Source organism: Vigna unguiculata, chromosome 5, assembly GCF_037176805.1.
Source record: "Vigna unguiculata cultivar grain cowpea cultivar isolate G323 ecotype 2 chromosome 5, ASM3717680v1, whole genome shotgun sequence".
Taxonomy (NCBI): Eukaryota; Viridiplantae; Streptophyta; class Magnoliopsida; order Fabales; family Fabaceae; genus Vigna; species Vigna unguiculata.
Window position 1 is genome coordinate 1,523,772 of NC_140796.1, and position 20,642 is coordinate 1,544,413.

The 20,642-nt window shown below is 30.2% G+C and overlaps 2 protein-coding genes across 2 annotated transcripts; one reads left to right on the forward strand and one right to left on the reverse strand.

Annotated features, from left to right (window-relative positions):
- Positions 1–2,436: 2,436 nt before the first annotated feature.
- DPL1 (dihydrosphingosine phosphate lyase) lies at positions 2,437–8,951 on the reverse strand. The gene is made up of 15 exons (XM_028072397.2): positions 8,655–8,951; positions 8,470–8,515; positions 7,485–7,636; positions 7,289–7,348; positions 6,497–6,721; positions 6,278–6,419; positions 6,099–6,149; positions 5,907–5,998; positions 5,343–5,469; positions 4,094–4,109; positions 3,724–3,831; positions 3,550–3,604; positions 3,304–3,450; positions 2,929–3,007; positions 2,437–2,710 (listed from the first exon to the last, which is right to left on the reverse strand). The coding sequence occupies exons 1-15, from the start codon at positions 8,849–8,851 to the stop codon at positions 2,588–2,590; spliced, it is 1,620 nt and encodes a 539-aa protein (XP_027928198.2). The 5' UTR covers positions 8,852–8,951; the 3' UTR covers positions 2,437–2,587.
- A 6,970-nt stretch (positions 8,952–15,921) lies between these two features.
- On the forward strand, positions 15,922–20,634 carry TIF3H1 (translation initiation factor 3 subunit H1). The gene is made up of 12 exons (XM_028069714.2): positions 15,922–16,068; positions 16,153–16,232; positions 16,549–16,665; positions 16,768–16,871; positions 16,975–17,041; positions 17,745–17,878; positions 17,957–18,005; positions 18,247–18,318; positions 18,400–18,501; positions 18,577–18,644; positions 20,028–20,180; positions 20,347–20,634. Exons 1-12 carry the CDS (start codon positions 16,059–16,061, stop codon positions 20,402–20,404), a joined length of 1,014 nt encoding a protein of 337 aa, XP_027925515.1. The 5' UTR covers positions 15,922–16,058; the 3' UTR covers positions 20,405–20,634.
- The last annotated feature ends 8 nt before the right edge of the window (positions 20,635–20,642 follow it).

Genomic DNA, 20,642 nt, shown 5'->3' on the forward strand with positions numbered 1-20,642 from the left:
AATAACAAAGAGAAAAGAATGGTGTCAAAATATTAATGTCCATGAATGAATTATTTGACAATTTTATTTTTATATTTAGTATATAACTGACATTTTTGTTTAAATAAACTATTCGTAAGGATGCGAATTAATTTAGGAAAGGTATAGAGATATAGATTAAGAAAAAAAAATTCTAAAATAAGAATGTGGAAAAAATACTTAAAACCAACCCGAATTCCTATTAATGACATTTTTATTATTATATTTTAGTTTATATGACTGACATAAATGGTTAAAATTTCAGAATAAAGTTCTATTATTTTTCGTGAGTGTGATTTGAATAACCCAATGTCACTTTTCTTATAAATTTTGTTTTAAAAGGAAAAGGCATTATTTTGTGTTATGTTGGGAGATTCATAGTTTCATTTCATGTCCATTATGCGATCATGCCAAAGCCACGTCACAGATACCGAGGCCAAGTTAAATAAATATTTATACTTTTACATGATTCAAATTATAATGGAAAAATAATATTTTCTCTTCTATCTCTAGTAAATAAACCAATTAAGAATCCCTTTAATATTAGAATTTTAAGATAACAAGTAAAATACATATGATTAATAAGTATTATTATTTTGAATAGTTAAGTAAGTATTTTTTATTTGGTGGGTGTTAAAATATCATAAAATAAATACTTTTATAAGACCTAATATTGAATTTATGTTAATTTTAGTTTTCTCTAATTGTTTTTAATCTGTAATTTTGACATCTTTATTTTAAAATGGAAACAATTTATTCTATATTTAAGAAAAGTCATAAATTTTCCTTCTAAAAAGGAGAAATCACAATTTATAGTCAATTTTTAATTTTATTTATATCTGTTTACTATATTTTAATTAATTAAATTGCTCTTTTGGCAATATATTAAAACAATTTATATAACTACTTAATGTTTTTTATTTTATTGATCATTTAGAGAAAAAATATTTTAAGGATAAAATGAATGATTAATTCATTTTATATTAAAATTATTTTATTTTTTGTGGCTAGGTCTAAGTAGAGTAAAACTGTTCGAATTGACAAATCAGCTCTAATTATTAGAAGGCTTGCTTGAAAAATATTGATAATGATACCTCACAATAAACGAAAACAATTTTTTTTTGTGTGTGTTAGTTATTGGTAACAAAATATAATCGTTGTTAATCCTAATTATGATTGAACTCATTGTCTTGTTATTAATAGTCAAATTATTTATATTATTCTTTATTCTTGTGCCTTGCTTGTTTTTCTAGTTTCCTTCAATGGCAAATAAAAATGTGTCAATTTATATTATAAGCATGAGTTTGGTTTAGCTAAAAAATTGTGATATCGAGGAATGATAGTGCTTGAAGGACTTCAAAGGTAAATTCACAATTTTTAAATTATCAATGAGTCCATAAATTACTCAAGTGATAAGAGTATAATGTTGGTCGGTAAATAAAAAGTTAAAATAAAAATTAATTTTTAAATATGACCCAAATGGTAATTTGAACATTTCATAAGAAAAATACTTAATTACTTTTTTTACCTTCTATCAAATTAATTTTAAACTTACGCAATTTTCAGTTTATCTCTATCTTGTTTTGACTCATTTTTATTTGTGAAAACAATCTTAATTTCTACACTCTTCTTTTAGTATTTTTTTTTCTTCATTCTTTCACTTTCAATTGTCACCATAAACACAAGTTTAGTTTATTTCAAGTTTAAGTAAAATAGGTTAAGTGACCAACACCTTCAACTCTTGCAAAAGTATTTCACATTCTCACCTCATATAGTTGATAAAGAGACAAGCATTTATGAGCTACCACTTATTGGAAGTTTAAAATGTGTGAAAATCTAACTATTTTAATTAATTTCCTTCCATTTCAAAATATTTAGTTTATAATTAAAAAAGCTAACTATATCACATTTTGTTAACACAAGATAAACACATTTTAACGATGATTACCAATCACACACGCGTACATTTTGTTTGTGTACAATCAATCACTCACTTGTGCATTATTTTTTGTTCTTCCACATGACTTGCTCAGATAACATTACTGTCTCCAATGTCAAAGTCAAAAACAAGATTGCCAAAAAGTGCAATGAACTTCCCCCACGATAATATGCTCAAATGACACCGTGTTAAAAGGTATCAGTGACACCATTAGAAAGTTACTAGAAAAATATTTTCAAATATTTTATATATACAGTATTCCAAAAACGAGTAAATTACATTCCCATAAGAACAAGAGATGTTTTCTAACCTCAATCATAGTTTTCATTCTTTTATGTTTTTTATTTAACTTTATTTAAAATGCATCTCCAGAAATGTGAAAAATTAAGCAATGGTATTTTCTGGTTTCAACATACCTGTGAATTACACTTTCAATAATATAAACACAGAACTTGAAACAAATGTTCCAAAATGTACAATGACAAACAAAAGGGCCTTATTTTATTTTGATTTAAATTCAGCGTTAAAATTTATGATAAATATGAAAAGAATACGCAATAAAAATGGATATTATCAAGGTCCACTACAGTAGATGTTGCCTGAAAAATCTGAAACAAATGTTGAATGGCATTAGCAGGTACCGTCCATATAATCTACCAGCAATTCCTGGACCATGCCTCTATCTGGCATCTTCCCTGCGGCGCCATATATAGGTGCCAGGCCTCCACTTATTGGACCTGGATTTGCTTTCACCTGAGATTGGAAAGGAAGAAAAGAGTAAAACAGAAAATACAAATCATACTGAATCGTGCTGTACTATCAGCCACTGAACTGTTAAATCAACTGTCATCCTGTTCTCTGCAAAAAACCACCCTCTGCTGCTGGTGTCCCGTAGAGAATATCTTAAATTTCATATAAATGTAATAAATGATTCATTTATTACTGGGATTCCATTTAGGTAAGCAACTTACAGTTTTCACAGATTCCTTCAAATCATTCAGAAAGTCTTCAACAATTGGCACATGTTGTAGTGTAACACAGATATGGAGGCTGATTCAAACACACAAAAATATTTTCAGTTTCTTCAAAGAGACCACAATGTACTAGCAATTTAATGATGAAATAATAGATAGTGCTTCCAGTCTAGGTTAAGAATCCAAGTATAAATTAAAGTTGCACATAGAATAAAAATGAAATTGTTATACAAGACAAACAAAATTTACAAACTTTAAGCTAAGTTTTAAGTTTTATGTTAGAAGTGATGTCAAAAACTCGTACTCCTTGAGTGTTCCGAGTCCATCCCAGTAAAAAAAATTCAACACTCCACCTCAATTTTAAAGCCCTACCTGTTGGGTCTCTGTAATGCATTCAAATGCCATCCTTTGGATGACATAATATCATTGACTTCAAATATATCCAGAACATCTGAACCAAAAGCCACGATTGTCATGTCAGGTTTTCCAACAATAAACAACTCAGCAATCTCCTCTATGCTGCAGATATAACATAATAACATAATCATTACATTCAAAACATGTATACAAGGCACAACATGAGAGTACGTACAGAAAGAAAGAGAAGCAGTATCTCACCCTTTCTGTATTCTTCTTGACCCTTCCATAATTGCTTTTGTATTTCTCAAGTAACCTGAAGAACATGACACACCAGAATTTGGCCGTACATCATACATTTGTGTGGATCAGAGTTAGCAGAAAGGGAATCAAATTATTATGTCGAAGCAGAACAGAGAGGTTGTGGACAGTAACCTTCTTTCCCTAGAGAAATCATTGCTGCCCAGGCACCAGCAATCAGACTTCCAGGCCTGCTTCCAGCTATGGTTGGAGACACATACAACCCACCAGACCACTCGGTAACTGTGACGTTGACAATTTGACAATAATTACTAAGAAAACAGTAAGGGAGTTATTCCAAGAGACAAAAGGACTTCCCAGAAAGATAAATGACTATCCCACTATCTATGACAAAAAAGTTGAAGACTAGCTCTTCTCTAAAGTTTCTGTCACCGTCTATCATCTTTCCCTTTCCTTGTAGGTTGTACACATGCACAAGCAAATTATAAAAATAACCCCAATTGCCGAATACATAGCATTAATCAGAATCAAATAGTAAACTTACCGGCAACAAATTGATGCTGTAGAATCCAGAAGACAGAGAAAATACATTAGTAATCAGCTGCAAGTAAATCAACAACCAATTTTCCAATAATAGAAAGGCATGTTGTAGAGAAGGTAATCGATATAAGAGAAATGCAGATAAAAGAGAATTATGATATATTTATAAAAAAATTCTTTTTTAATAGAAAAATAAATGTTATTAGATAGAAAAGAGGAAAATACAACAAATGGGAGAGGAAGTTATCCATACAAAAACTAGGAACACAGGGAAAACAAAACCTATAGAACGTGCTGCGTTTACCTAGCAAATAGTCTCTTCAATTACTACAATAGAAACTCCCATGAAAACAGCCATGAGCAAAATCCACATGGTCAAATAGCTACTTTACGTTGCAAAAATAAGATGGTTTAACACTTTTTTTAAATATTTTTCTCATCACATAATCAGAGAAATGTCCCACACAAACAACACAATTACCTTTTGTTGATACGCTTTCCTTTAAATGAAATTTCATATGTTCACAAGGGCTGTAAACTTTCAATAGTTTTGATTCTATTAAAATTTAAAGAATTGGACATGAGATGCACTAAGACTATGAGAGGGGTGATTTTAAGGAATATCCATATAAAAAATGATGTACTTGAATTTCAGTTATTGATAACTGCTTTAATGTTTATGAGCCAAAGGACTTGCCCTGTTATATAATTCGTCTTCTATCTCCTGTCTCTATAATTGTATTTAGAAAAAGAAAGTTGTTTTTCTCCAATATCCTTAAGAAGAAAAGCAGAAATATTTCATCTACCAACTCTTCATGATTTCCTAATGAAGAGAAAGAGATGGGAACTCTTGAAATGAGATCATTTGCATGGCTTAGGATGTCCATCATGCTATGACCAAGAGCCAAGAGAAATGATAAGTCAGATTTTATGATGCAACATGTCGTCTGTAAAATGACCCTTTCACTAGAAAAAAAACTTGAGTTTGAGGTAGAAACACCGATAGTCAAATATGGTACGCTACTTTCTATTTTCATAGTATTGATGGATACCAACTCAAGGAAAGAGAAAAAAAGAGTTTGAAATAAAGTGCCCTTTCCGAGCATTAGGAGATGTCCTATTCTGTGAGATGTTTCCAAAAAGTTGCACAATTTAACAGTAAAAATATCAAATAACCAGTTTATATTCAGGTATAAACTAAAAAGACTACAAATAAATTATCCGTTACTACCCTAAGTAAATCATTGCCTTACCTTTCTGATTTCATGGTTTCTATAAAGAACTATACTTGTTCCTTTGGGAGCTAAACCATATTTATGTACATCCACTGATATTGAAGAAACGCCTTTAACAGAAAAATCAAAAGGTGGAATGGGGTACCTGGAAAAGAAAAGGTTGAACATGAGTCACTTACATTAGTACTGAAAAGAAGTTGCAACATGTGCTACATATAATTTCCAATAACAAAGCCACTTTTCCCATTTTGTGTGGGTGGGGTGATTAGATGAGTTATACATTAATATAATCATCAAAACATTAACCCAGGCCCAAGAGAAGTTGAAGAGAATACTACACTAACAACATAAGCCCAAAATAATGAGACTTGCAGCTTCAAAATAAAAATAAATTGGAAAGAGTCATGTATTTGTTTTGGGGGAAGGGGGGTGGAATGGATTGATGGATTCAGTGCCAAAGATCAGTTTCAAGAAGGAAAGTATAACACCTAAACAATGACAAGGTAAAAATAAAAGCAAAGGTAAGAGACAACAAAATTAAATGATGGTTCAGTAATATAAAATAAGTCATGCCAACTATACCCAAGCTCACGAGCAAATGGTAATACAAAGCCACCAAGGCAAAGATCCACATGGAAACAAATACCAAAGCTTGATGCCAGACGACCAAGTTCCTACGGAAGAAATAGGCAAATTATATACATTTTGTAATTAAGCATGAAAGTTGAACTTATATTCTTATATTCTTTTTCAGCATTAGATGAAAAAACTTACTTCGATGGGGTCAATTATTCCATGAGGAAACCCAGGAGCAGATCCAACAATCTGGTTTATAATGACAGTCAGTTCATTTGGCAATAAGAATTTAATGTATTAGCAGTTTGTGTACCTTATAAAATCCAGTAGCAAGAATTCTGAATCTTTAGAATAAGAAGAAAAAAAATACTTCATACCAGGATGGTATTTTTGTTAATATGGCGTCGAATGGCTTTCACATCCGCTTGAAAATTCTTGTCAACTGGTACACGCCATAGTTTGATATTAAAATACTGTGCAGCCTTGTCATATGCTGAGTGTCCAGACAAGGGAATAATCCTATAATTTGGTAGTTTAAAAATATATTAAAAATTATAATTTACCAAGTATATAGTAATGCATTATTGGTGACATACATTTCAGGTCTTGTAATTCCTTTCTTAGATTTCATATAGTCACGAGATGTTTTGACAGCTAATAATATACTTTCCGTCCCGCCCGATGTCATGTTGCCACATATTTGTCCTCCAGAACTATTTTCCTTGCTTCCAAGAAGTGCCGCTGTCATTGCAACCACTTCTGCTTCAAAACGTGCAACACTCTTGAATACATCCAAATGCAGGGGATTGGTATGTGCAAACCTGAAACGTCATCAATGTGAATTATTCAATGCATGAATATAGCTATATCAGCAACCAAGCTAATGGACATGACTATAACCTTAACGAATGTCACAAATTTCAAATTATTGTGAAATTTGTCTATGAGACTCAGAAATATATTGAACTAGTCCAGATTATGGTGTAATAATGATATGAGTAGCAAAGAGGAATCACGTTCAGTTCTGATTGGCAAAACTGGAAGTCTTAACCAAAAGCATGCTTTACATATTTTTAAGTTCAAACAATAAGGAAAACTTCCTACAATGCCCAGATCTAAGTCAGAAGCCATATTGACGTTAAGGAAAAAAAAAATACATAAACTGATAATGGAACTCAACAGAGGGATGCTCCCAGCTCCTAAAGCAAATAAACTAAGGTACTCTGGAGTAGGCAAACAGAAATTTTAATCGGTCACAAAACCACTGATCTATGTAAAAGTCCATCTAGAAGAATATACAAATTAAATGATAATTGTCAAACAGTGTATTAAACATTCATATTAACGCAAACATCAAATACAGCTGCAAACTCTGTAGTGTCACTAACATTGAACATGCCTCGTTTATCACAGAAAAATGTCCATCAGATTCACTTCCTCCAATGTAACTGCAAGAAATAAACAATAAATACATTAAAAAAATACAGAACTTGCCAGACTAAGTATTACTAAAATACACTGTACCGGAGCATCCCAAGAACAAACTGCTCAGAATTTAACATTTTACCAAAATTACTAACATACACTGTACCGGAGCATTTGCCTTGCCAGACCGGATCATTATTTTTTTCCTCTCTCATTTTCTCAAGGACAGACGTCCCTAATCCTGTGCTTGGTAACTCTGTATTCCAACCTTCTCTTTTAGATTTGCTATCAGATTGCAACTTATCCACAACCTGAGTTCAATGACCAGATTAATAAGTAAATCAGTTACCGATGATGATGATGATGATGATCCATCGTTTAAATAAAAAAAGCAGAAATTTGTTAAAACCAAAGTATACATGTACCACTTGAGGTGGCACGAATTGAAATCTCTGTTTGGATTTGACATATAATGACACTGGACAAGAGGTTTTCTTTATCTCACGCACACTAAACCCCCTGATTAGTTCTCAATACAATTTTGCTAATGAAGCATATTCATGAACTTATTTACCTCCATTTTTACCCCCATGCCAAACTGACCCTAAGAATGAAGGTAAAGCAATAAAGTTCTTATGAAAAAACATTTCTTAAGACGATACCAAACTAAAAGTACAGAAAATGTGTCATACCTAATTCTGCAGTGATATTTCATCGCAGGGAGATAAGGAGTGAAAAGTATTGAATCCTTTTAAAAACTCAATTTCGGTTCCCTTATCTTGTCTAAGGATACCATTTTTCTGTACCATTTCGTCATTGTGATATGATAATACAATTCTAGATAAAACATCCACCTAACTGGGCCTCGTAGTCAAACTGGCATGGACTGATAAAAAATTCTCCAATCTCAAAATGTTTGCAATCTCTAAACCACAAAAAACTGAACTAACCACTAATCTAATAAAGGATTATGCAGAGTGAAAAAAAAAATCCGATGAAACTAAACTCATTGCCACTAAATCACAACAAACAAAACCAGAGCTCCAAACAGCGCGCATGCATGCTAAGTTGACTCCTTACACAAGACAAAAACAAAACCAAAGCCCAATCGAATCTAATTCAATAGAATCACACAGAACCAAACCTTCTGTTTTTCGGCATCTATGTATCCCTTCACGCCAGGAACCAATCTGTGAATTGAAACAGGGATCCCAAATTAGATTAATTAAAAGCACATAGAAAAGAGTAATTGACATGTATAATATGCGTGAATATTAATATTAATGTTAATTCGTGAGATATAGCATTGCATGGAGTGGTGTTTTGTACTTGACGGCGTTCATGATAAACCCTAGGAGCGTGGCTTTGAGCCCGTTCTCGGAGAGGAGGCGTAAGAAGGAGCGAAGCGAGTGAGCGAGAAAGAGAGAAAGCAGAGGAACGAGAAGCAGAGCAAGTGGTTCGTATTGAGAGAGGAAGGAATTCGCAGAGACTCTGAAGTGAGAGATCGAAGTAGAAGAAAAATCCATTGGGGTTGGTGAGAACGAAGAAAGGTAGCAATGGAGAAGAGAAAAAAACGGTAGTAGAAGACAGACAGAGAGAGAAGAGTAGTATATTATATACTGTTCAGTGTTTGATTGGTGAAAGAAAGAGATAACAATGGTGTCATGTTGCGTGGACAAATGGGCTATGAGTTGCGTGGCGTGGCATAACACAACATTTTAAGGTTAAAATGTCTGATTCTTACTGATTTCAATAAAACATGTTTTCACGATCAACATAATATCATCGTCTTGTTTGGTTTTGGTTTGACTCACGGTTGAATTTTATCACCTTGGTGAAACAGTTTAAGATGGGTGATTTTTTTTTTTTTACAAAATTACCAAAATAGATAGTTGAAAAAAATATGAAAATTGATAAGGTGTTAATTTTGTACAATTTTATTGTAAATAAATCATATAAAAATATAAAAATATTTTTAAGTTGAAATTGAGTTAAGATGATACAACTTTAACTCAATATACTTTAAATTAAAATCATGTTAAAATTACATTATTTTAACTCAATTTTAATAAAAATGATGTTAAGATGACACGATTTTAGTTAAAGTATTTTAAATTGATGTTATATAATTTTATATGACTTCAACTTTAAATGTCAACTTAATATTATTTTTTATTATAGAATTGTACCACCTTAATTAACTTGTTATTTTGGTTTTTTTTTAATTACTCATTTTAGTAATTTAAAAAAAAAGACAATTGTGCTAGAATACTTGTGAATTTATATTGGTTCTATGTTAATGTTTATAGTAAAATTTATGAGTTTTTTTTTTCTTTCTTTTCAATTTCTTAGACATTTCAAAATATTTTACTTAATTAAATATGTTAGTTAAATACCATTTATTTATGTAACGTTTTGTTTATCTTAACTCCCTTTATTATATCATTGAAACTGAAAACTACAATGAATAAAAATTGAATTGGTTTTGAATAGTTAATTTTCGGTTAAATGTGATTTTAATCTTTAAATATTCGTTCCTATAAAAACTGTTTACATATTAGTCTTTGAATTTTAAAAATAAACTTATATGATTTTTTTAACTTAATTATGTCAAATTTTTGTAGTGTGTAAATAATCAAATTCTTTCGATTTATAAACAATTTTAATACAATTAAAACAATTTTAATATAATTAAGTTAAAAAGGTTGTATTAATTCATTTCTAAAATTTTTAAATCGAAATGTATCAAATTTTGTTAAATATAAACAAAATTATAATTTTACGTTAAATTTTAGAAATTAAAAATATATTTAATTTTTTAAATATTTAATGAATTATAATTTTATAGTATCTTTTTATTAATTAAAATATCCTTTCACAATATGTGTAAAGAGTAATTTAATTTGTTTAAAATATTAATTAACTTCCTTATACATGTAAAGGCATAATCTAATAAAATTTATATTTATCGGATAAATCTTTTGACGTTTTTAATCATTATAAATTTACTTTTATTACCATTACTTAATTAAGATTCTATATTCTTTAAAATTTATTATTTTTCTTGTGCATGTAAAAAGAACTTAGTGGGACACAACCTTACAAATTCCCATTGTTAAGTTCAATCTTTTAAAACGCTTACAGTATTGGAAAAATTAAAAGTCCTTTTATTAATATTAATTATTTAATAAATTTGTTTTTTTAATATTAATTACTTTCGTAAATAATCGCGTATTCATAAAAAGTAATATTGCAAAGTTTACCTTTTTAAAATATCTAATGGATTAAGAATTGTATAACGTGTTAATATCAATTAATTTAGAACTTCACATTTACGTGTAAATAGTATCAGATTCTTTCCTAACTAGAAGTATAATTACGTGAGGATTATTAATTATATTTTAAATATTGAGTATTAAAGGACAACTTTTTAATATTGTTTTAAAAGTTGAGTTTTAAAAACTATTTGAATAAAATGAAAAATGAAAAGCTTTAATTTTTAGAAATAACTATTTCACAAAATTTAAATTTTTTAAATTGTTACCGTGTGAAAATTATTATTTTTTCACTAATTTTTTAACATGGGTGAATCCTTTGAAGATTAAATAACTTTTTGAGAATACACTTTTAATAGTGTCTGCCGTAATTAAAGTCATTAAAGTGAGTTTTTATTTTATAATTCCACGACACATAGCTATTTTATCTATGCATATATCTTCTTTTTATGTAAATAAAATTGTTTGAACTCCAAATAAATAATTGAAATAATGTATTAAAAAAGAGTATGGGCAAAGAATTTCGTAGTTTAAAAAAAGAAAAATATATTATATTTTTAATTATATTAATAATGTATAAATCATATCTTTTGTTTAGACATAACAATTCGAATGTATTCCATTTTATTTTTTCTTATTATACATTTGTTCTTCCCTAGTTGATAATTGGCATCTCAATTGATTAATTTGTTGAGAATTAGTTAGTTGATAATTTTCTTCTCATTTGATTAATTTATTGATAATTGGTTAGTTGACCAAACCTTTTTTTGTTTCTTATAAGGAATTGTAAAAATCAAACATTGGAAGGACAAAAGTACCAAATGTTATAGATGTGTTCATTATTTCTTCTTCTAGTACATGTTAACAAACATTGTTTTGTAAGTTTCTACGTTGTTCTTTCGACCTTTAGTTGTTAAGAAACATTATTTTCTAAGTTTCTCCTCTTCAAAAGGCCAAGGAGAGGATTATATGCTACCTAATCAAAATTATTTTCAAAAGATAATTACTATTTTTTAAATATATTAGATAAATGATCTTATAAATAATAACATATTATTAAAAAATTAATGCGTCCTTCTACATATATCATTCACAAATAGACCAATATTATTTTGTGTGATTTAAAAAAAAAAAATCATCCATATTTTGACTTAAACAAAATATTCTGGACTAAACCATTATTACATAATTATTTAACTTATAAATTGATGGAAGTAAAGTATTAAAGGGACTGTATTAATATTATGATTAAATATGTTTTTGTCCCTTAATTTTTAGTGAATTTTGGAATTAGTCCATTTCGAAACTTTGGACCAATTTAGTTATTTACAGTTCGAAATACGTAGATTTAGTCATTTTAATCAAATTTTGTTATGTTAAGTTTATTTGACATTTCAAGTGTATCATAATAGTATTTGACTTAACATTCAAGCAAAAATATGTCAAACAATATCAACAACTCAAATATAATATTGAAATGCATACAAAACATAAAATAAACCCAACAAAATTTGATTAAAATAACTAAATTCACGTATTTTGAAAGATGAATGACTAAATTGATATAAAATTTCAAAATAACTAATTACAAAGTTCAATAAAAGTTAAGGGACAAAAAACATATCTAACCCTTAATATTAAACTAATGGGATATTTGTGCTAATAAAATTACTTTGTGTAGTATGCACATAGAGAACTGAAAACTATATGTTCAAAACATACACCAAATAAGATTTGTTAAACATTTAATTAGTGACAATGATGGATAAAAATAGAAATTTTTGGTGACCAATGAGTTTTCAATCTTGACCAAATTTCATTTTCGAAACGTCAAAGGAGATTGAAGAGTGTCTTTCAAAATTTTGTTGTGTCCCTCTCTTTCTATTTTCATAAATAAACATGAAATAAAAGTCAAGTCCAATTTTTTTATATCATACCATTAATTTTAATATTTAATTTAAGTTGTAAGTTAGTAAATAAAATGTAATTTCATCATTCAATGGGATTGTAACTTTTTCTTGGCTAGAATGAACTTTTTTAGTATTTAAAAATATAAATAAAAATATAATTTCAATACACTTGGACTAACTTAATATGAAAATAATGCTAAAAAATGTATTCTACATTTAAAAAGCAAATAAAATTTCCAACTATTAAATCCATCCATGTAACTACTAATCAACATATAAACGCAACCAACTAATATTATATTTAATTGCATGTTTTTTAATTTATCAGTTTTTAAATTTACATTATCATAAGATCTACTAGTTTTTTTATTGGTGGGAGTCATTTTCATATCATACTTCCCTCATTTATTACTTCTCGAAATAATATATATATATATATATATATATATATATATATATATATAAATAAAAGTTCCTAATATATATTGATATTGATATTTTAAAATACTATTAACAAAAATACGAAAACAATTTGTAGAGAAATCTTCGATTTATATTATTACATAGTCCAATATAATTTATTTTAAGATACCTAAACAAAAATTAATTTAATTATATATATATATATATATATATATATATATATATACGAAAACAATTATAATTTTGGTCTAATAATAATTTTATTGTGCACTATTTGAACAACAAGCAATATTCTATCGTCTATATGTTCGTTCGACGTTAAGTTTCTTCCTCTTACATATTCAAATTCCATAGCAATGCCTAGTTATTTCTATTTAAAAACATGGCTACAAGTATGATTATGCTCCCAATAATAGCTACGAATAATTATCTATTTCTTTCAAGTTATTATTATATAATTATATTTCGAGTGTAGGGATCAAACACCTATTAAGAACCACTTCAATTTTACTTCTCTTTCTCTATGTCTTCTCTTTTCGTAATCCGTTGTAACTTCTTTGTCAAGAAATCTTCCTCCTGCTCGATTGGTTGAATAGACGATCGGAGTACCTGTCTAAAAGGCTCTGATGCTTAAGTTAGTTGAGGGACCGATCGGTGTATAAGTATAGCCGCTGTAATAAATGCGAATTAAAGATTCTCATCAACCTAACTTTGGACCCTATTTATAGTTTCCGGTGTGGGCCTGTAATTAGGGTTCCTTAATCACGACCCAATGATCCTTTAATCAAGATTACTTACTTGTTTAATGTTAATTAATCCAGCTGACTGGTCTCGTTTGGTCGATCGATCGATGGCCGCTTGACTAGGTGGGTTATCTTTTAAGTTTAACAACCTTAAGTGAATATTTAATCTATATGGCCGATCGACTAATGATCATATGTAAAACAATACGCGAATCACCTATGGGGCCGATCGACTGATGGACCTTTATAGGGTAACGCGTGGTCTATCTGGGGACTGATCGACCGATGGTCCCTTATGAAGTGACGCGATTCATCTGTGGGACCGATCAACCGATGGCCCCCTGTGAGGATGTGATTCATCCGTGGGACCGATCAACCGATGACCCGCTGTGAGGATGCGTTTCATCAGTGGGACCGATCGACCGATGACCCCTTGTGACGCTCATATGTAGTTTATTTAAGTGACCGATTAATTCGACGGTCGATGGGTTCGCATGGTTTCTGTGGGCCGATCGACCGATGGTTCTGTTTCATAGATAAGCCCTCCCAGCCTTGTTCGATGGACCGAAGGATTGGGTGTTGCCGATGGTCTGATGGGACATACAATACAAATTATATTAATATTATATAAAGAACACTAATATGTTTTTAATCTCTCAAGTTTCAGTCAAATTTAGAATTAGTTTATCTTTAAAATTTTTGACCAATTTAGGCATTTATCTTCAAATATGTATGTATTTAGTCATTTTAACTAGATTTTAAGTTTATCTGACATTTTAAGCGCATTTCATGATAGTATTTGAATTGTTTAATCAATTTTCGCTTAAATGCTAACTCAAATATTATCAAAAAACACGTTTAAAACTTCAAATAAACTTAACAAAATTTGATTAAACTAATTAAATTCACGCATTTCTATATATGAAAGACTAGTTAAAAGTTTCGATGATGGACTAATTCTAAATTTTAATTAAACTTGAGGGACAAAAACATATTTAACCCTATAAAGAATATTAAAATTTGTAAAGCCTTAAAAATAAAAATCTTACACATATCTAACTTCCATATCCCTCTTTTTATATGGATTTAGACTAAAGTTATGGCTTAGCCTATGAATTGATGTATATGGCAATATCACAAATATTAGAAATGAAAGAGATAAATATATCATAAGTGCCAAAGTATGTGTGATGACTTTCAACCACCTCTTATTGCAAGGTCATAGAATTTGTATGTCAAGTTCCATCCTAAAAAATTAGTCATCAATTTTATTTATCTTTCTATTGAGAAGATTTCAGGTGTGAAATAATTTCACATTATATCTCTAAGAAAATCCTAAATAATAAGTCATAAATTTTATTTATATTTCTGTTAAGAGATTCTCACTGTGAAATAAATTTGCAATATATATAGTGTACTTGATGTTCTTTAAACCTTAGGAATTATTATTTTCCCTTAAATAATATATTTACTTGTTTAATTCTATGTTTTCGATTAAATATAAGTTTATTAAAATACACACTACTCTCCTTCGGATTTGATAAAGCTTTTAAGACACCTTACTTTACATATAACTCACATCATTTTTCACGTTCTACTTCTTCCCTTACTATAGACAACTTAATCCAATCATCTAAATAAACTTGTATTATACTTCTACAATAGATAAACCAAAAATTCATATTTACAAAAGATCCATCTAATTAATCATTAATCATCAATACAATTTAATTAATGTGAATACGAAAAAACCTTACAATGTTTTTCTTAAAACTCATCAAATTGCAAGATCTACTACTAGATAAGAAGTTGGCAACCTTTAATTTTTTTTTATATATCTATAAAATTTCAATCATGTAATTAAAATATATTTGCTAAATTGAAGATATTAACATAACATATATAAGATATGTGATGTATTATAAAAACTAACAACAAATATTAAAAAATTTCTTTAGAGGACGAATATAATTTTTGTCAAATAAATAGTTTTATCATAAAAAACAGTATTTGTGTATATTATTATTATTTTAAATACAAGATAAAATAACTCATTAATATTTTTAACATTTTCAGTGTGATTTATTATTTAATTTGCATAAATATGATGCTAACATATCAAATTCTAATTGATATTTTTATATTATTTTATCTTTATTATGACTATATCGTTTTTTTAAAAAAATATTATATATATATATATATATATATCAAAATCAAAATTATCATGTGGTTTTTATTATATTATTTTTAAAATTGGGCTACGAGTAATTCTAGTGTGTACTATTTGAACCAATTGCAGACAAAACCCCTCTCTCTTGCTCGCGTTAGGGTTTCTTCCTCTTTCAAACTCTATCGCAGGTTGTTCGTTCTATTCAAGCCATGGCGACAAGTATGATTCACTCCTAACAATCTCTTTAGATTTTTGTTTCGCTCACTTAATGCCATTGAATGATTTATTGTTTTACGCATGCAGCTACGACTAGATCTTTTCTCCAAGTCGCAGCGACGGAGGAGGCGGCGCCGCCTCTTAGAGTCGTCCAGATTGAAGGACTGGTATGGATTCTATGCTTTACAAACTTCAATGGCTCCACTGTTGTTCAATTTTTGCTTTGTATATATGGGGTTAATTTGGAAGGGTATTTTGTTTAGCTTCAATTTGTTTATTGCTTGTGTTAATCTGTACTTGTTTTCTCCAATTATATGGATTTTCAAATGACAACATTTATTATGTTGATGGGGATCTGGTAGTAGGATTCATGTTATATGCTTTTGTGGCAGGTCCTTGTATTGTTAGTGAATATTCATTAATTCTTTGCTCTGTGAAGAAATACTGACGCCAATCTGGTGCTATTGTGTCTTGGTTGAACAGGTCATTCTTAAGATAATTAAGCATTGTAAGGACCATTCGCCTTCTTTAGTCACTGGACAACTTCTTGGGTTGGATGTTGGCAGTGTTCTTGAAGTTACCAACTGTTTCCCCTTTCCAGTATGATATTTCCTTACTTTTTCCTTTTTGTTTCTCCATTTTTTGAATCCTTCAGCACTGCCCTCCTAAATTCATCGTTGTTTCGGTTGCTAAAAATTGCAGATGAGGGAGGAGGACGAGGAAATTGAAGCTGATGGTGCTAATTACCAGTTGGAGATGATGAGATGCTTGAGGGAGGTTAATGTTGACAACAATACTGTTGGATGGTATGTATGATTAGTGGTTTGTTTGATGTGATGAAATTTTGGTTCAAGACGTTCTTTCTTTGTAATAATTTCTCCTACTCATGGGATAATTCTCCGAATCCAGGTACCAGTCTACATTGCTCGGCTCCTTTCAGACTGTGGAACTTATTGAAACCTTTATGAATTACCAGGTAGCGAATGCTTGTCAATTTATTTAGTTTTGCATAAATTTGCTTCAGCTGGGATTTCATGCTAAATGACGTTATTCACAAATGCTCCGGTAGTTTGATATTTACCATAACATGCCTCTCATGACTATTTTACTTAGGTCAAATGAAGCCATTATTAGGAGGTGATTACTATATCATAATAACCTGTGAAACTATAAATTGGTAATGCCCAACTGGCCAACACAGGATACGGTCTGCACCGCCTAGGATTTGACCTTCTGTGAATTCATGATAATGTGGCACGATGCCATTCTTGACCAATTGTGTCAGATATGAAAGTTACCCGTTACTATTCACTTGGAATTTTATGCATGCTTAACTGTATTATATTTACAAACATGCTTATTATATTGCTTCGAATTAGAATTACTCTTTTCTGAAATTAGGGAAGTTGAGTGGAGTATGTACAATGACAAACATAACACAATGTTTGTATATAACCAGATGATGTGATGGCATGTATTTTCCGTTGTTCAGGTTTACTTTTACTTCAATTTATTGTAAAAGTGGCTGCTGGTGATTTCCGATATTTAAAATAGAAAAGTTTGTTTTTTGATGCAGTCTGTTGTGCACTTTTTCTTTTCTTTTTGCTGAAGACAATATTTTCAACAGTATCCAGTCCGGTGAAATGACCTTTTGTTTCAAACTTAACAATGTTTTTCAGGAGAATATTAGACGTTGTGTTTGCATAATATATGATCCATCAAGGTCTGACCAAGGTGTTCTAGCTCTGAAGGCCTTGAAGCTTTCTGATTCATTCATGGAACTCTATCGCAGCAATAATTTTACTGGAGAGAAGTATGAATTTTCTTCTGTGTCTTCTTGTCTAAAAGTTGAACCTCATCTGATTTCTTATTTTTCTGTCTTGTGAAATAGATTGAGGGAGAAGAACTTATCATGGGTGGATATATTTGAGGAAATACCGGTAAGATTTTCCAGGAATTTGCCTTTCCTTTTTGGGTGGTTTGACCAATAGAATGGTAACAATCTTCGTCATATCTGTTAATGCAACAGTTAGGAATTAGCTAGAAATGCTACTGGCATTAAGATATATAATATTGTTGCATATTTTATAGATGGAAGTGTATTAATTGGTTTTGAATTTTTTTTGGTAGGTTTTTTATTAATGGTGACCATTCTTCATATTTTTTTTTTTAATATATCAGATCAAAGTTTCAAATTCTGCCCTTATCAGTGCTTTCATGACCGAGCTGGAACCTGATACTCCAGTCACCCAGGTGAACAATGATTTTTAGTAGGGATTCTTTTGGCCATTTCAAATTTATTTTATGTTTACATCTGCTTCTGTGCCATTGCAGTGTGATTATGATCGTCTGCAATTGTCAACCAATTCATTAATGGAGAGGAATATGGAGTTTTTGATAGAATGCATGGATGACTTGTCATTAGAACAACAAAAGGTTATTTTAGCTCTTTTTGTGTGTGGGTGTTTCGTTGTTTCACAATGTAACTGACTGAAATTTGTTCTATCTTAGTTCCAATTCTACTATAGGAGCTTGTCTCGTCAACAAGCTCAGCAGCAAGCATGGCTTCAAAAGAGAAGGTACGTTTAAGATTTTGTCTTTTAACTAGAATCTTCATTATATTTTCTTTGTAAGACTAGGTTTCATAGATCACCAGTTAGTTTTTTATGTTGTTTGAAAATATGGTCAACGTTTGAATGGAGGCTTTTTTGCCACTAATGTTTATGTTTTAGTTTAGATTCCATGTCTTTGAATATGGGTTTTCTAATTGTTTTAGATTCTGTCTGTTCTCATGATTTATTGAATACTTTGTGAAATCTACATACATAGCCATTTAATATTAGATTTCCATTTTAGGAAGCTACAATATGCTACCTAGCGGGTGGCCAATCTGCATAACCCACCAATGATTTAAACACCGTTGTTAACATATATTTTATTTCGTTTATTTAAATAACTTTTTAAGTTTTTATCTATTTTTTTTATATGTTAGAATTTCCCCACCTTTTTTGATTTTTTTTTATGAAAAAATCCTCTACCTACAAAATGGAAATGAAGGAGTTTTAGTGCCTTAGTTTTACAAAATAACTTGTGATTATACTTATGATTAAACTGATTTAACAATGGTTTTTGCAAACAATAAAAAGCTAGCACATGAATATAGGTTGTTAGCTTTACAGAATTTTTCAAATTAGACGTCCATTCAAATTACAGCATGTCATTAGACAACATCATAGTTGCATGAATCTCGATTTTATTTACTGTTAATTTAGCACCGGCATCATAGTTGCATGAATCTCGATTTTATTTACTGTTAATTTAGCACCGGAGGTAGGAAGCACAAATGTTTATTGGGAAGAATTGTGACCTGTGATTCCTTTGAACTGCTACTGAATCAGCAGAATAGCAGTTTTTCTGCGTCATGCACTTTTGCTCTATTTCTTTAGAGTTTTTGCTAAGTTTTAAATGAACTGGGGTTGAAGGGATAAACTTTTACACCTAATCATACAGAGTCAAAATATAAGGACAAGAAACTCAATTATTATATTTTTGAAATGGTCCCCTCCCTCTACATCTTTCTCATTGCGTGTGCTAAGGGTATGATATGATGCTCAGTGTATTATATGTTAGGAAATAGTGATTTACTGTTTTTTCTTTTGGAGGGGCTGGACCATTGCAATCGTTATACTTTGCTTTATCATTTTTTATTTTCTCATATCCCATATCCAATAAATGATAAATGTATGTATGGTAATTGTAGCACAATTTTTAACTTTTTATTTTCAACTGAACATTATGGTTATCCAGCAGTCTTTTGAATATTCACAGACCTGATCAACAATTTTAATATTGGCTGTTTTTTTTTTAAGCACACATGAAAGTTAATGATTGCAATAGATAGCTTATCCTTGTATTCAATTATTGATTCAGCATATTATATATTTTTGTTTTTGTAACAATAGGGCGGAGAACATGGCTCGTAAAGCTGCTGGAGAAGAGCCCTTGCCGGAAGAAGATCCTTCAAATCCCGTTTTCAAGCCCCTCCCGGAGCCATCACGGTTGGAGAGCTTCCTCATAACAAATCAAATCTCCAACTACTGTAATCAAATCAATGGGTACGTGACTAGATTTTGATGATGACCATGCTCCTCTTTTTTCATGTTTGAGGAGCAAATATACGAAGTTACCGATTTGAAGTTTCTGACTTTATTTTGTTACTTGTCATTGCCTTTAGCCGATTGAGTTTAATCGTCCGCACATTTTCTGTTGCATATTCTGCAGGGTGTCAGGGCAGAGCTTTAACAGGCTGTATTTGATGAAGGCTTTGCATGAGGATTGAGAAGGGAATTTTTGTCTGCCATTCTTATGGTTTAGTCCAATTTCTTTTCCATATAGGACGAGACTTTTCTGGTGAATTTGGCAGTATATTAGAGGATTATGATTTTAAGGCGACGCAATTTTTGTTTATTTTATGAACCCACCCATTATATGTATAATCTGTTCTTTAGAGATACATGCTGTGCCACTTTTTGCTTGTTATTTGAGTTGTGCCGCAAAATTGAGCATTCAGTTGTATT

What these genes read in the sequence shown, in the direction of transcription:
- DPL1 (XM_028072397.2), bottom strand. Translation starts at nt 8,851, where the DNA reads ATGGATTTTTCTTCTACTTCGATCTCTCACTTCAGAGTCTCTGCGAAT. An exon ending in GATTTCTCTAGGGAAAGAAG is followed by an intron (nt 3,605 to 3,723) that starts GTTACTGTCCAC and finishes CATGTTCTTCAG; the next exon opens with GTTACTTGAGAAATACAAAA. An exon ending in GCATTACAGAGACCCAACAG is followed by an intron (nt 3,008 to 3,303) that starts GTAGGGCTTTAA and finishes TGTTTGAATCAG; the next exon opens with CCTCCATATCTGTGTTACAC.
- TIF3H1 (XM_028069714.2), top strand. An exon ending in TCGTCCAGATTGAAGGACTG is followed by an intron (nt 16,233 to 16,548) that starts GTATGGATTCTA and finishes TTGGTTGAACAG; the next exon opens with GTCATTCTTAAGATAATTAA. An exon ending in CTGATACTCCAGTCACCCAG is followed by an intron (nt 18,319 to 18,399) that starts GTGAACAATGAT and finishes GTGCCATTGCAG; the next exon opens with TGTGATTATGATCGTCTGCA.